At 37.6% G+C, this 16,466-nt stretch overlaps 2 protein-coding genes across 2 annotated transcripts; both read right to left on the bottom strand.

Annotated features, from left to right (window-relative positions):
* Positions 1 to 317: 317 nt before the first annotated feature.
* LOC139193632 (UDP-glycosyltransferase 90A1-like) lies at positions 318 to 1,119 on the bottom strand. The gene is made up of 3 exons (XM_070817055.1): positions 1,015 to 1,119; positions 669 to 917; positions 318 to 557 (listed from the first exon to the last, which is right to left on the bottom strand). The coding sequence occupies exons 1-3, from the start codon at positions 1,117 to 1,119 to the stop codon at positions 318 to 320; spliced, it is 594 nt and encodes a 197-aa protein (XP_070673156.1).
* Positions 1,120 to 11,865: 10,746 nt separating this feature from the next.
* LOC103404577 (UDP-glycosyltransferase 90A1-like) lies at positions 11,866 to 13,572 on the bottom strand. The gene has a single exon (XM_008343505.4). It carries the CDS (start codon positions 13,452 to 13,454, stop codon positions 12,012 to 12,014), a length of 1,443 nt encoding a protein of 480 aa, XP_008341727.4. The 5' UTR covers positions 13,455 to 13,572; the 3' UTR covers positions 11,866 to 12,011.
* Positions 13,573 to 16,466: the final 2,894 nt, after the last annotated feature.

Here is a 16,466-nt window from a genome sequence, read left to right as displayed (position 1 = left end):
GCGAAGGAGACGAACTACACGAACAAGTTACCACATTGGATAAAATGCTCCTGTGATCTTATTAAACAAAATTGAGTGAATTTTGTTCTGGCCGGCCGTACATCTACGTGTTTTGACTGACACTTATATGACATTAGGTTTTGTGCATAATTGTCGTCAATGATTTCAACGCATGAAACATGAATATGACAACGACCTTATTTAACGTTAGATCAAGGATAAATTTATCTTAGTTTTATATGTTTGCAACATTGAACTAAAGAGCCTTCCAAACCTTTTCATCTACACGGAACATTCCCCCACTAATCGTCTAGAACCTAGCTAGTATTCTTGTCGCATGTTGTCTCATCTATAAGCAACTGCAGCGTCGACCACGACGACCCGCCTTCACTCACAGCTTTCCTCACCACGACAGCAAGCTCCTTCGCCTCCCTCCTCGCCTCTTTGCCCATCTCCCCCTCCATCAACTCTTTGACCATCTTCTCCATCCCCTCCGACTTCACAAACCTCTTCGTTGAACCATCGCATGTCTCCACCCTCGCCCCCACCTTGACCTCCTACACCACGAACTTTGCACTCAGCGACTGATCCGCCATCATCGGCCATGCCAGAATCGGCACTCCGGCTCGTATGCTTTCCATCACCGACTTCCATCCGCAGTGGCTTACAAAACCTTGCACACTCTCATGCATTAAAATCCACTTCTGGTCAACCCACTGTTTGACCATCATTCCCCTCCCATTTACTCTCTTCTCAAACCCTTTAATGTCCCACGTGGCAGTCTCTGATGAGTACTCTTTACTTCTTATGACCCACAGAAAGTTGACCATTGAATTTTCCAACCCTAGTGCAATCTCTTGGATCTGTTCGGCTGACAGCTCAGCTTGTGACAACGTACAAAACCCTACTTCCTTCCTCTGTTTTGTCCAGCCACTCAACCCATGTGGGCTTATCACCGTGATCATCGTGTGGTTTATTTTGCGCCATGAGAAAAAGGGGGCCCACACACCAAACCTTCGGCCCACACTCAGTGTTCCAATAGTCAGTAAACACAGGCTCGAGTTCGTAGAAACCACTGACCATCATGCCGTAGTTGCGAGCCGCAGCCACGACGGACATGACGCGGAACTCGGAGGCTTGAGACGCTTGTCGGTTATGATCGGCGCCTCTAAAGGCATCATCGAAGTCTTTTTTTGTAATTTTGATCCAATGAAACCGAGTCACGGTGATCAACTTGTCGTTAGACTCGGCTCCATGCAGGACTGGTTCTGGCTGACGAAGCTGGACACCGACAAGGCGTGGTTTCCGAAGCCGTAGAAGACGAATATAGGGAACTAGAACTTGGCAGCGAAATCAAAGGTCCACCAGAGGAACCCGTCGGAGACCATGAAAGTGACACGTGGAAGGGTGGTGAGGGCACGCTTGAACTCGAACTGCATGTTAAATGTGGCGGGGATTTTTTAACTTTAATTCTTTTAAAAAAATGAAATTTAAAATAAACCTAATATTAGATTATATATTGATTATAATCTTTTGATGTGTTATTAATTTTGAAATAATTAATATGCATTTTCTTTAATCTCTCCCATTAAATATTTAAATTATTAATATACAATTTTTTTTTTTTTTGACAAAAAATGAGTTTTTTTTTAATTTATAAATTTTATTTAACATTCTTCAAACTTGAAAGACTCAATTAATGTACTTAAATGTTAGCACTGAAATGTGTATAACGAAATGTATTATATTGAACTAATGTATTTAAATGTTAGTACCGAAATGTATGTACTGAAACATATGCACCGAAATGTATTATATTAAATTAATGTACCTAAATGTGTGTATAGAAATGTATGCACCAAAATGTATTATATTGAATTAATGTACCTCAATATTTGTATCGAAATGTATGTACTAAAATGTGTGTAACTAAATGTATGCACCGAAATATATTTGTAGACATCGAAATTTTGGTAAATAAATGTTAACCGATAAATCAAAGTTTCAACGCTCATGTATTACATAAATTTTACACGTAGTGTGTGACTCGACGAAAAAGTGAAATGAGTCGGAAAAGTCATCAAACAGGACACATGTCAACACCTGGCAGAAACGACTTATTTCATCTGGAATATTATATTCAAAATTAGGCCTTGGAAAATTCTATAAATAGAAGCCAATTTCATTCATTTAGGAGAACCAATTCATATTACACCTTGAAGCTCTGAAGCTCTGAAACTCCGAAGCTCTCAAGCATCCAGGTTCCCGAAGAATCAAGAAAGCCTTCTTCGTTCTTCGTTCATCGTTCTTCCAAGATCAAGCCCCGACGGCCCTTGGATCAACAATCATCCACCTTCAAGATCAAGCCCCGACGACCCCTTTGAAGAACTTCCACCAATTCAAGATCAAGCCCCGACGGCCCTTGAAGAAAGTGTTCATCGTTCATCATCTGTTCATCCCAAAGAATCAAGAAAGCCTTCTTCATTCTTCGTTCATCGTTCTTCCAAGATCAAGCCCCGACGGCCCTTGGATCAACAATCATCCACCTTCAAGATCAAGCCCCGATGGCCCTTGAAGAAAGTGTTCATCGTTCATCATCCGTTCATCCCGAAGAATCAAGAAAGCCTTCTTCGTTCTTCGTTCATCGTTCTTCCAAGATCAAGCCCCGACGGCCCTTGGATCAATAATCATCCACCTTCAAGATCAAGCCCCGACGGCCCATTTGAAGAACTTCCACCAATTCAAGATCAAGCCCCAAAGGCCTTGAAGAACTTCCACCAATTCAAGATCAAACCCCGACGACTCTTGAAGAAAGTGTTCATCGTTCATCATCCGTTCATCCTAAGATCAAGCCCCAACGCCCCTTTGGATCAACAACGTTGACAAATCCACACATCCAACCGTCCTTCAAGATCAAAGCCTAAAAACTCTTGAAGGTCCATTCATCACCGTTATTAAAGATCAAGCCCAAAAGCCCTTGAAGATCCGTCAATCATTGTTCTTCAAGATCAAGCCCAAAAGCCCTTGAAGATCCGTTCATCATTGTTCTTCAAGATCAAGCCCAAAAGCCCCTTGAATATCCTTTCATCACCGTTATTCAAGATCAAGCCTCAACAGCCCTTAAAGAAACGCTAATCCTCAAGATCAAGCCCCAACGGCTCCTTGAAGATCTGCTCAAATCCACCTTCAAAATCAAGCCCACGACCCTTGAAGAACGTTCATCCTTAGATCAAGCCCAACGGCCATTTGGATCAATCGCACATCCACAAATCAACACTTTACGGAGATCAAATCAGAGGATCAAATTTGAGAGAGGTCGTAACCCAAAAATCATCAAATACGAATATTATTTTGTGCACGTTGTTCTTGTCTCTTTCGTTTCAAGAAATTTTCGTGTTCACAATATTATAATGAATTTAATGTACCTAAATGAAAAAGACAAAGTATATCGAGATATATTGTATAATAAAAATTAATTTATCTAAATATTTACAACAAAATATATTACAATAAATGAAATGAAAATTATAATTATAATGAAATAAAATTAATGCATTAAAAATTACGAAGAAAAAGAAAAATAATTAATAAATCAAAATATAATTAATAAATAAGGTTATTAATGTATCAAGGAATTAAAATTAGATTTTGATCTTACTCATGATTTTAATCTAAAAGTCATATTTGCCAAGGATTAAAATGAAGTTTCACTCTTGTGCCGTTGGCGACTCCTCCAAAGATTCGCAATTTTATGTGGAGGGTGTTACATCATGCCCTTGCTACCATGGATGTGCTTTTTATTCGTCACTGTTCCCCTTCACCAATTTGCCCTATTTGCCATGCTTATGATGAATCTGTGGAACATTTGTTCTTTTTGTGCCCGTGGGTTGAGCCCATTTGGTTTGGTGGTATCTTAAGCTATAGGGTGAACAGGGCAAGCTTTACTTCTCTAGCTGCTTGGCTGGCTTCTATTATCGAGGCTCAGTTGGGGTCTAAGGATGAAATCATTCGGCTTTTGTCCTATGCAGCATTTACTTGCTAGCATATTTGGAAGGCCAGGTGTGCACTTATTTTTAATCAAAGGAAACCATCACCTCAGCAGCTCATTTTGGCTATTTCAAATTCTTTTGGATCTTTTTTGGAGGCCTCTCATGAGCCTGTGGGTTTTGTCCAGTCTACACCACCAATTACCCCCCATTTGGATCGTTGATCCCCTCTGTATGCCTCTTTCTTAAAGGTGAATGTGGATGCTAGTTGGACAATGATATCCAAAAGGGGATATGCTGGAGTGGTTATTCGAAACCATGAGGGCTGTTTCATGGCTGCTAGGAGGATGGAAATTATGGCAGCTAATGCTGAAGCGGCTGAAGGTTCTGCGATTCTCATTGGTTGTGAAGTGGCTGTTTCGTTGGGGTTGGCTCAGGTAATTGTGGAATCTGATTCAAAAGAGAATATTTCAAATCTGGAGAATGTGGCTTCTTCTGGCAGTTGGGAGGCTTTTCCCATTCGGGTAAAGATTCTACGGCTTGTGGAGCCCTTCCAATGTTGCCGCTAGTCTTGGGTTCTAAGATTGGCCAATACGATGGCACACTGTTTGGCGTCGAGAAGAAATATGGAGATGTGCGGTTTAACTTGGATTAATACTCATTCATCTTCGTTGGTGCATGTATTGAACAAAGATGGGCTTCCTTGCCCCCCTTAAAAAAAAAATTGGTTCCCTGCAGTGGAGGGGGCGACGTCTTGCTCTTAGGGCAGCGTCTGTTGGTGTTTGTACCCTCCTCCTCTGCTTTGTGGTTCTTGTTTCCTGTGTTGCTCCTCTATGTGGGCTTCCTGCTTCTTTGGCTTTGGCCCTCGTAATGTTATCTCCAATTTTTCAAAAAAAAAAAAAAAAAAAAAGCTTGTCGGTGCTTTCGATGCCAGCGGGAATTTCGGGGATGTTTTGAGGGGAGGGGAGGGAGATAAAGGTGGCTGAGGTGTCGGCGAGGGATTGGTCAATGAACGAGTGGTTGGCGGGGGTTGCGAAGACGGTGATGCAGAGGCGACGGGCAAGGTGGAGGAGTGGGATGGTGTTGCCTTTAGACATGAAGGGAAATAAAATGGGAAAATTTGAAAGAGGTCAAATTTTATAGCCAATCTTTTGAAATAGGTTCAATTTTTAGTGACTTTTGATTTTTTAAATAGGTCCAATTTTTAGTCGAATTGGACCCATATCAAAAGACCCCAAATAAAATTACGTGGCCGTCATTGTGTTCCTGCTTCGAATTGAACCCATAACTATCTCTAATATATTTCCCTGAAAGTAGTCGGCGTCCTTCTGGTTTGTTTTGTTGTTGGATGGTACTGTTAGAGGACTAAATTTGAAAACTAAATGATGTGTTATCAATAAGAGTTAGCACGTTTATAATGGTTAAGTAATAAACCAATCATCAATTTACATGTTCTTTAGTTGTCAAAACTTTATCTTCAAATTTAATCCTTCTCCATAAACAAAACTAGTTGTGAGTAGTTATAGAGGCAGGGTTATGTCCACATATGTATACACATTGATGCTTATACTACAGATTTACTCCATGCATGAACGATACACATGTACTCCATGCATGAACGAAAGGCATACACATGGTCATGGACACATGACTTTTTAAATTATATCTTTCTTTAATGATTTAAATAAGAAATCCAACTATCAGGTCATATGATGTTGCCTATAAAATTTGGGTCGCTCTAGCATCACAAAAAATAAAATAAAAATGTACACATGACTAGATAAAATATGTAGCATATCATATCAGAGGTATGTTGACGAAATAATTGAAATTTTATTGTTAGATTTAAAAGTGGAGGAATGGTTACTCTTAAAAAAGAAACAAATTCCATTTCTCCCATAATGATATTGATTAGAAGTGTTAGGGTAAAATTGGCTATTCCTAAACACAACGCCTAAGTCTATAATGTTTTAGACTAGTATACGTTTTCCGTTGTAATTATTTTAGTTTAAGTTGATCTCTCGTACTCTTGATCACTAAACTGGCAATCGTTTCAAAGACATCTACGCAAGTAAGTTTGGCATGCATATGCATTCACATGATATAGGTTTACGTTCAATGAGTTGTTTAGCTTTTAAGGTTTAACAATTGAGAAATGGGCTTTAAATGTTAATTAATTTGCTACGAGTTCATTTAGCTCAATTAAAGGCCTACATATTAATATAAGATTTATTTGGAGTCAGATGGTATGCATTTAAAATGAGGATAAATTCAAATGGTTTTAGTTTTTATCTCTTCAAACTCTATTTGATTAGTTGTTTTAATCAATTAGGTTAGTTGTTTTAATCAATTAGGTTGACGAGTCTGATTTTTCCGTTTCTTTGGCCACCTGATTGATATATTTAATCTAACAGACATATTTATAGATCCATCAGGTTAGGTTTCAAAGTGGCGCCGCATATGCATGAGTTGAGTTTTAGGCTGCTGCTTATATCAGAATAGTTTTTCTTGAGTTTGCCACACTACCATTGTTTAAGTCATATATGATAAGCATCAGCTAGATGCCTTGTATAGATTGATTACCTTGCGGCTGCCATTTTTCGTTTTAAGAAATCATAAAGGGGTTGGGCGCTTTCATGTTTTTCGAAAAAACAAGAAAAAGGTTGTAGCGTTTTGGTTTTTGAAAAAAAAATTTAAAAAATTAAGAGAAAGGCTTTTGACATTTTGAAATGAATTGCTACCATGCTTTTTGTCAGATTGAAAAATCTTGCATTTTAGTTCTTTAAGTAATCTTTGATTAGTCTTTAGGTGTCAGCATGCATCCATATTGAATTTGTTGATTCCGTATTTTGACAGAAGAAATTGGTTTCGGTACTACTGCTTTGGTTTTTGACAGCATGTATTTTTAAGAGAAAATAATACTTTTTATGTTGTTTTGTTCGTGCTTTAATTAGAAATCAATTATAAAAATATACCTTGTAATTTTCGTAATTGATTGATTATCGCATTAGTATCATGCAAAGTTCGAGGAGAAGGTGATTGACGGCCGCATTAGTATTAAGCCACTTCTACTTTAAGGTTGAAGAGAGATCGAGTAGCAAAACGCGGAGACAAAGCTGCCTTCTAGTTGAGTGTCTAGTTGATGAGTTTTGTAAGTCTTTATGTATTCATTTCTCTTAGTGTTTGTACTAACTTGGGAACCCAAAGATTTTCCATTGGTGGGTTTTGCCTCGTAAATTTTACATCCTATGTGCACATTTTATTTATCGTTTTAATTACATATGAGTATGATAGTTTGATATATGATGTGAATGTGGATTTAATTTGAGAATTGAAAATTGAATTGGACCATACTTGACCAATCCCGAAACTACTGAGCACCGGTCAATGTTATACCGTCAAGGACCCAGAAGAGTTTCCCTCCAACTAGGAGGCCAATCACAGTGCGACACGTGTCGACATCAGAAACCAATCATAGCGCGACAAGTGTTAACATCAGAAGCCAATCACAACACGACACGTGTCAATGTCAGAATGAAACTAGAAACTCTCTTCTATAAATAGAGATCATTCTTTCACAATATTTCCTAATGTCATTTGTACTAAATCATTCACTTGTACTCACTAAAAGAGAGCTTGAACCTATGTACTTGTGTAAACCCTTCACAAGAACTCCTCTACTCCGTAGACGTAGCCAATCTGGGTGAACCACGTACATCTTGTATTTGCTTCTCTATCTCTATCCATTTACATACTTATTCATACTAGTGACCGGAGCAATCTAGCGAATATCACAAACTTAACACTTTCTGTTGTACCAAGGTCCTCACTGATTTTGTGCATCAACAACATATGAGTATGATAGTTTGATATGTGATGTAAATGTGGATTTAATTTGAGAATTGAAAATTGAATTGGATTTTTAAATTAGAACCTATTCACTCTCCTTTATGTTAAACTAGTACCATCCTAGAACTTTCAAGAAGGCATAGGTTTGTTTAATGTCTATTTTAATTTAGTTTCTCAAAATAAAAAATTATTCACTTTTATTTGTCATAAACTTTGCATATTGGTCGATTATTCAATACAATACAGTCATATAAACCACAGGAGACTTCATGGAAGACGTATTGGCTTTTTGTCAGACTGAAATGATTCAATACAATCCAGTCATATACACCACAGGAGACTTCATGGAAGATGTATTGGCTTTTTGTCAGATTGAAAAATCTTGCATTTTAGTTCTTTAAGTAATCTTTGATTAGACTTTAGGCGTCAGCATGCATCCTTATTGAATTTGTTGATTTCGTATTTTGACAGAAGAAATTGGTTTCGGTACTACTGCTTTGGTTTTTGACAGCATGTATTTTTAAGAGAAAATAATATTTTTCATGTTGTTTGTTCGTGCTGTAATTAGAAATCAATTATAAAAATGTGCCTTGTAATTTTCATAATTAATTGATTTACAAAATCATTTCATTTCATTCATTATGCATGATCGCGTTAGTATTATGCAAAGTTCGAGGAGAAGGTGATTGACGGCCACGTTAGTGTCGTACCACTTCCACTTAAACGCTGAAGAGAGATCGAGTAGCAAAGTGCGGAGACAAAACTACCTTCTAGTTGAGTGTCTAGTTGATGAGTTTTGTAAGTCTTTATGTACACATTTATCTTAGTGTTTGTTCTGGCTTGGGAGCCCGAGGATTTTTCTAGTGGTGGATTTTGCCTTGTTAAATTATACATCTTGTGTACATATTTTATTTATGGTTTTAATTGCATCTAAGTATAATAGTTTGATATGTGATGTGAATGTAGATTTAATTTGAGAATTGAAAATTGAATTGGATTTTTAAATTGAACCTATTTACTCCCTTTAGGTTAATCTAGTACCATCCTAGAACTTTCAAGAAGACATAAGTTTCTTTAATGTCTATTTTTATTTAGTTTCTCAAAATAAAAAATTGCACACTTTTATTTGTCATGAACTTTGAATATAGTCGATTATCCAATACAATCCAGTCATATAAACCACAGGAGACCTCATGGAAGATGTATTGGCGTTTTCATAAAAAATAACATAGATCTAAATGTAATTCTTAAAAGAAGAGCATCTGCTTCTAAAGGTAACTAATAATACAAAATATTGTAAAAAAATTAAAACATATAGTAACACGGAGAGCTCGCGGTGGCGTCCAAGGGTCAGTCCATGAAGTTCAAATATGGTGCTGTCAAAAACCGATGATCTAATAGCTGATCATGCACTTGTTTTCTATATAATATCTTCTGTAAGGTTTACCAACGTACGTAACTTTAAGAGAAAAAGTAAAAGAAACTACAAAATTGCTTACAATAGATGAACTGTTTTCTTAAACTTTCTGCAGAGAATGAAATAAATGCCATCGAAAGTAAATACATGTACCCTAATTCATCTTGGAGGAAATAACACTACAATTGTCAATATTAATTTAGGGAATATAAAATTAAACTAATTAATTTCTAATGTGTGAAAGAAAATTTCAAGAAAATAACATCATAAGAATACTGATTAGTCAATCATGAGTTCTGCTAGACGAATAGAGATCCTCTTCGTATCTCATTGTTCGGAACCTAAGGATCAAGTAGCTTGCATTAGCTCATTCCGCTGACTCATCTCACATAAATCAAGAGTTCTGATCTCTCTTTCACAAAAATCAATACCCGATTTCCTGGTCCTTAGACTCCTGATAGTAAGGTCCAAAGAGGATTCAAATTCCCACCAAGAGAAATACTAAGGAGACTCTTTCAAAAGTGAGATTATCTATGAACTCTCTGACACCTCATGTTTTTGCATAATGTTTTATAATGTCGACATAAAAATTAACGTTAAAATGTAAAATAACAGAAAATCCATAAAAAATCTCGCGAAGAGTTCGTTTATCATTTCTTCTCTTCCCACCAAACCAATGGAAGCATAGCTCTTTTACGCTTTAACATTGGAGAATGGGTACATGTTTCTTCTTTTGTTTGGTCTGACTCGCGTGCAGTGACCATTGGGAATACAAAATTAGGAGCTTAGTCGCTTACGAAGAATGAGGATTCCCTTTCTGGATCTTCTTAGCGAGGATTCTGAAGATCTTTTAATCATATTAATTCATCGTATGCGTCAAAAATTATTATACAAAAATTGACCGTATAATGTACGATAAACAAATGTGATTGGAGAATCATGAAATCCTCACAATGAGGATCCTCATCAGCTTACGAATGGCAGATGGCCTCAATCATTCAAATCTTTTGTTTTTTCATGTTTTTTAATGTTGACAATCTTGGCTGTCGTCCTTTCCATACCAATCTAGTTCTAGAAGGACTTTGACATTTGAAAGGCACTTGATTCAAAGTGTTCCGGAGTATCAGATATTTTAAACTTTTTAACGTTTAGATCTTTGGTAAAAATTAAAAAAAAATTAAATCTAATTGTTAAAAAACCTGAAATATTCATATTCCGACCGACCTTAGAAATTTTATTCGAAGTGGAAAGCAAAAGATTCTAAGTTGTGAAAAGAGAGGTGTGAAAATGCTGTTGTTTTCTTATTTTTTGAAATGTCAACAACAATTCTCTATCAACTTTTCAGATCTCACTACAATTACAGACATATTTTTGTGCTTGCCAAAAAAGGGTATGATACTAACAAAGTCTACAAAGATACTTACAAAGAGCTAGCAGACCCTCAGCAAAGCTAAATTAGAAAAAATTCGAATTAGTCACAACCAGCTATCGAATTCATTACAAATATCTATCATTCTCGCATAAATGTGTCAGATCTAGTACTTCATCCTCGAGCAAAGCGAAAGACAACTACAACTCTTGGATACAACGTCGACTACACAAATGTTACAAGCAGACTTCTAAATAAGTATGTAAATGACAATAAAAACCTCACCAACGATTAGAGATATTAACAATTAAACAAACTGTACGTGAAAAAAAAAAAGGAAGAAAAAAAAATCCAAGAAGAATAATCTTGAACCTTCCGTCGAAGGTGTCGATGATCTAGCCTCCTAGGGCTGTTCGAGAGCGGAATTATATCCTGCCAAAGCCACTAACACTTTCAGATAACTTTGCCTTGAGGACAAACTCCTCTGCGGTGGTGCCAATGATCTCTTAGCACGCTTCAGCCCAACGCTGTAAAACTGTCCAACGGAATCCTAAATTCATGGGCAGGTTCAAGTTAGAAAAAGAAAAGAAATGGTGAAAAAGAAAAGAAATGGCCTTCCAGGAGCAAGGCTGGCTGTTTCTCACATCCTACATGCAACTAAAGAAAACAAAATCCATGGTTTCTATCCCTCGTCATTGCCTAACTTTTTACAGATGCTAATGCAATCAAATAACGGCCACGAAAAGCCATAATTAACCGTCTTACCATTCCTTTTCGGGGTCTTAAATGTCACGAAGTGGAAGCAATTACCATAAGATGGAGACAAGGAACTCGACTCAAACCCAAAGCATATTTCTAATTATTTTATCCATGTTTAATACGATTAAAATGATTTTAATCGCTGTTAACCTTTCGTATTAAGTATAGTCTAAAATAAAGAGTATAGTTTAAAATTCCAGAGTTAATAGAGACGCCAAATGTACACAACTTCTTTTTATGTTGTGTATTTAGACTGTTTAAGGTACCTCCTAAACCCACCGAAAAAGGGTTAACAAAGTGAAGCAACTTTTAGCATAAGTCATAGAAATATCCTAGGAAATATATAGATCACAATGAAAATAAATGTTTAGGACATTCAAGAGTTAACAGAGAATTTTTGTTGTGGCCGGCCGTCACATCAACGTGATTTGACCGTCATTCATGCCACATTAATTAGATTTTGTGCATGAATTGTCGTCAAAGTCTCAGCACACAAAACATGAATACGACAACGACCTTATTTAACGTTACATAAACGCTTACATATCTTGGTTTTATAAGTTTGTTATCAACGTTAAATTAAAGAGCCTTACACATTTTATCAACTACTTTAACCCTACCGACAAATCGTCTAGAACCTAGTGCTCTTGTTGCACGTTGTCTCATCTATAAGCAACTGCAGCGTTGACCACGACGACCCGCCTTCACTCACAGCTTTCCTCGCCACCTCAGCAAGCTTCTTCGCCTCCCTCCTCGCCTCCTCCCCCTTCTCTCCCTCCATCAACTCTTTGACCATCTTCTCCAACCCCTCCGACTTCACAAACCCCTTCGGCGAACCATCGCATGTCTCCACCCTCAGCCCCACCTTGACCTCCTCCACCACGAACTTTGCATTGATCGGCTGATCCGCCATCATCGGCCACGCCAGAATTGGCACTCCCGCGCATATGCTCTCCATCACCGAGTTCCATCCGCAGTGGCTTACAAAACCTTGCACACTCTCATGCATTAAAATCCACTTCTGGTCAACCCACTCTTTGACCACCATTCCCCTCCTCTTCACTCTCTCCTCAAACCCTCTAATGTCCAACGTGGCAGTCTCTGATGAGTACTGTTTACTTCTTATGACCCACAAAAAGTTGACCATTGAGTTTTCCAGCCCTAATGCTATCTCTTGGATCTGTTCAGCTGACAGCTCAGCTTGTGACCCAAAAGCAACGTACAAGACCTTACTTCCTTCCTCCAGTTTTTTGTCCAGCCAATCAACCCACGTGGGCTTATCATCGAGATCATCGTGCGGTTCATCTTGCGCAAGTTGGAAAAGAGGGCCCACACACCAGGCCTTGGGCCCACACTCAGTGTTCCAATAGTCAGTGAACACAGGCTCAAGTTCGTAGAAACTGTTGACTATCATGCCGTAGCTGCGAAACGCAGCCACGACAGACATGACGTGGAACTCGGAGGCTTGAGACGCTTGTCGGTTATGATCGGCGCCTCTAAAGGCATCATCGAAGTACTTTTTTGTAATTTTGATCCAAGGAAACCGAGTCACGGTGATCAACTCGTCGTCAGACTCGGCTCCATGCAGGAGCCTGTTCTGGTTGACGAAGCTGGACACCGACAAGGCGTAGTTTCCGAAGCCGTAGAAGACGAATCTGGGGAACCCGAACTTGCCGGCGGAGTCGAGTGTCCACCAGAAGAACCCGTCGGAGACCATGAAGGTGACACGTGGAAGGGTAGTGAGGGCACGCTCGAAGTCGAACTGCATGTGGATTGTGGCGAGGGCGAAAGGGTAGAAGAGGTCGATGGAAGGGAGCTTGTCGGTGCTTTCGATGCCAGCGGGAATTTCGGGGATGTTTTGAGGGAAAGGGAGGGAGATCACGGTGGCTGAGGTGTCGGCGAGATATTGGTCTATGAACGAGCGGTTGGCGGGGGTGGTGAAGACGGTGACGCAGAGGCGGCGGGCGAGGAAGAGGTGGGCAAGGTGGAGGAGTGGGATGGTGTGGCCCTTAGACATGAAGGGAAATAAAACTACGTGGCCGTCATTGTGTTCTTGCTCCGAACTGGAACCCATAACTCTCTCTCTAATAATTTTCGCTGAAAGTATAGTTTAGTTGGACTCTTTCTGGTTTGTTTTGTTGTTGGAGATAATAAACAAAACTAGTGTTGAGTAGTTATAGAGGCAGGGTTATGTCCATAGATATAATATATATATATATATATATATATATATATATATATATATATGTTGATGCTTATACTGTATACAGATGTTCTCCTTGCATGAACAAAGGCACACAAACTAAAAGAATTAAAACATATAATACCATTCGGCATTAACGTCCGCAAATCCCTCAAACCCTATTTTACTTCTCACACATTTCTTTTTAATTTATCTCCATTAATCTTCTTAAATTCATTCGATCTGATGATCGAAAATTAAAAGAGTATGTGAAACGTAAAATAAAGTGTGTGAATATTACATCCCTTTTCTTTATTTCGTACATGGAGCTGAGTAAAATAATTAGTTCATGGAGCTGTCAGCTGCGTATCAAGAAGGGCAGATTGCCTCAATCATTCAAATCTTTTGTATTTTTATGTTTTGTTTATGTTGACAAATAAAGGCTGTCTTGCTTGAACAATCTAGTTCTAGAAGGATTTTGAAATTTGACTAGCATTCAACTCTCGCTACTTACCACAATAAAAAATCAAAATGGTGGGATTTTAATTAGTGTTTCAGATATGAAATATTTCAAAAAAAAAATAACGATTAAATTTAAATTTTTGGCGAAAAACAAAAATATTCAAATCTAACAATTAAAACATTTAAATATCTTGTACTCCTGCAGACCCTAGAAATTTTATTCAAAGTGGAGAGCGAAAGTTCAAAAGTTGTGAAAAGAGGTGCAAGAATGATATTGTTTTCTGATTTTCTTTACGTGTCAACAACAGTTCTTTATAAATTTTTCGTGTCTCACAATAATTATAGACATATTTTGGTGTTGGACAAATAATACGATACTAACAAAGATATTTGTACAACAACTAGGGACGAAGCCAAAGATCTATATGAGATCATCTCCAAAGAAAATGTTAAATTATAAACATAAAATTTAAATTTGATAGCCTATGTGGTATTTTGACAACTTATAATATTTTGATCTCCACTCGATATGTCAAATTAAATTATTATTTTATTAAATTATATAATAATTGATTAATCAAATAAAAAATTAATGAAAGACATTTAAATAACTATTAAATGGCACCGTTCACCTTCGTTGATTTTTTTTGTTTGAACCAAGAATAATTTCATTAAACAGGAGGGGAAACTCCAGAGAGAAACAAAGGGAGAAAGGTGTTATGTTTCGCTCATATACTTATGAGTTGGCAACAATTTTGCATGTGTAACTTTGTGAATGTTTCAAGGAAATGGCAGCAGCCATTTGTGACTCGTGTTTTGCTTTCGGTTGTGGCATGGAAGCCTTCTTTCAAGGGAACACATGGTGAGTTCCACAAGCATAGTTGGAAGCAAGTAAGGCTTGACTTTGTGTTTGCTTGCATGCAATTATGCATGTTTTGTTTTCTATATATGCATTAAAAGGCAAATGGAGAAAAGGTTTTACTCTGTAGGCTAGGTATAGAAAAAGGGTGTTGAATATGCCATGTGAACTTAAGATTTTCTTGATCTTAGTTCTTGGCATAATTGTTGGTGCATGCCTATAAGTGAAGGCAATTGTCATGCATCGTGCGTGTATCCGGAGGAGAACACGGAGGGGAGAAAATAGAAAGTGAGAGTGTGTCACGTCCCGATCTTGACATACGTCCAGGATCGACACATGACGCCACCAAATATTTGTATGTCTAATATACCCCACCTCTGGGATATGTACAAAGCATAATTCAATATTCAAATTGTGTTGTAATTTTTGTATATTTTATGGCTGCATCTAACCTTCTCGTTAAACTACCTACGTACCCTCAATAAGGATCAAGCCATTCGTAGTTCACCATTCGCTATACTCGAACATTCATTACATAAATCGCTATGTCTCAACAATATACCACAATTCAAGCATGTAGCACCTCAAGGAACATTCAACGAAGCACAATAATATTCTCTAGTCATCTTGCCATTCACCCACACATATACATAGGGACGAAGCCAGAGATTTGTATGAATGGAGGCATCCTCAAACAACAAAGTTATAATTAAAAAGCTAAAAAAAATTTACTAAACAAACACTTATATATTAATCTATAATGTTTTTCATACAAAACACTTAGAATCATTGTTGGCGAAGTCAGTCATATTGATACTAAGAGAAATGCTAAGGAGACTCTCTCAAAGTGGGACTATCCACCACCTCATGTTTTTTGGCACAATGTTTAATGATGTTGGTACGGGGATTGTACTAAAAACATGAGGTGACGGAAAGTTCATGGAGAGGTCCACTTTTGGAAGAGTCTCCTTAGCACATTTCCCTTGATACCAATTAACATATAGGGTTTAATTTTTATTTTAATTAGGGTTGGTCAGTGAGATGCAAAATTGTGCAATTTTTTGCACCAAAAAATATTTTGAGTGGGGGCATCCGCCCCCTCTAGGCCTATAGTGGCTCCGTCCCTGCATATACATTCCAACACCATCCAATTATCACACCAATCAATAACACGTACAATACACTGAAATGCAGGGCTAGAGCAACATAGTTCGGCCAAAGCCTACATCTCTGAAGTCAAATTGTGACAAAGTTAGATTTCATATGAATTGTTAGTTGTATTAGATTCCCTTATCTCAATCTCATCCCTTGAAAGAAATAAACCCCCACTTCGCCCTCTGAAATAATTTGATTTTCACGTATAACACAACAATTTACCTAGCGTCAATTGGTAAATTAGTATCATACAATTTTGAAAAAAAATTATTTGAAAATTACATCCATCAATGCCCATGAACGTTAAATCAATTTGAAATTTTAAGTCTCATGGAATTTAAAACAATTATTAATTAGCGAAATTGCAAGAAAAATAATTTTAAAAAAAGAATTAAAAATAATAAAAGGAGAGTATAAGTGTTTTCGCA

This window comes from Malus domestica, chromosome 17, assembly GCF_042453785.1.
Source record: "Malus domestica chromosome 17, GDT2T_hap1".
Lineage (NCBI taxonomy): Eukaryota > Viridiplantae > Streptophyta > Magnoliopsida > Rosales > Rosaceae > Malus > Malus domestica.
This window is presented reverse-complemented; position numbering and strand designations above follow the sequence as displayed.

Coding starts and splice junctions, on each gene's coding strand:
- LOC139193632 (XM_070817055.1), bottom strand. CDS start 1,119: ATGTCCGTCGTGGCTGCGGCTCGCAACTACGGCATGATGGTCAGTGGT. Junction 918..1,014: donor ACACTGAGTGTGGGCCGAAG/GTTTGGTGTGTG, acceptor TGGACAAAACAG/AGGAAGGAAGTAGGGTTTTG. Junction 558..668: donor ATGAGAGTGTGCAAGGTTTT/GTAAGCCACTGC, acceptor TTCGTGGTGTAG/GAGGTCAAGGTGGGGGCGAG.
- LOC103404577 (XM_008343505.4), bottom strand. CDS start 13,454: ATGGGTTCCAGTTCGGAGCAAGAACACAATGACGGCCACGTAGTTTTA.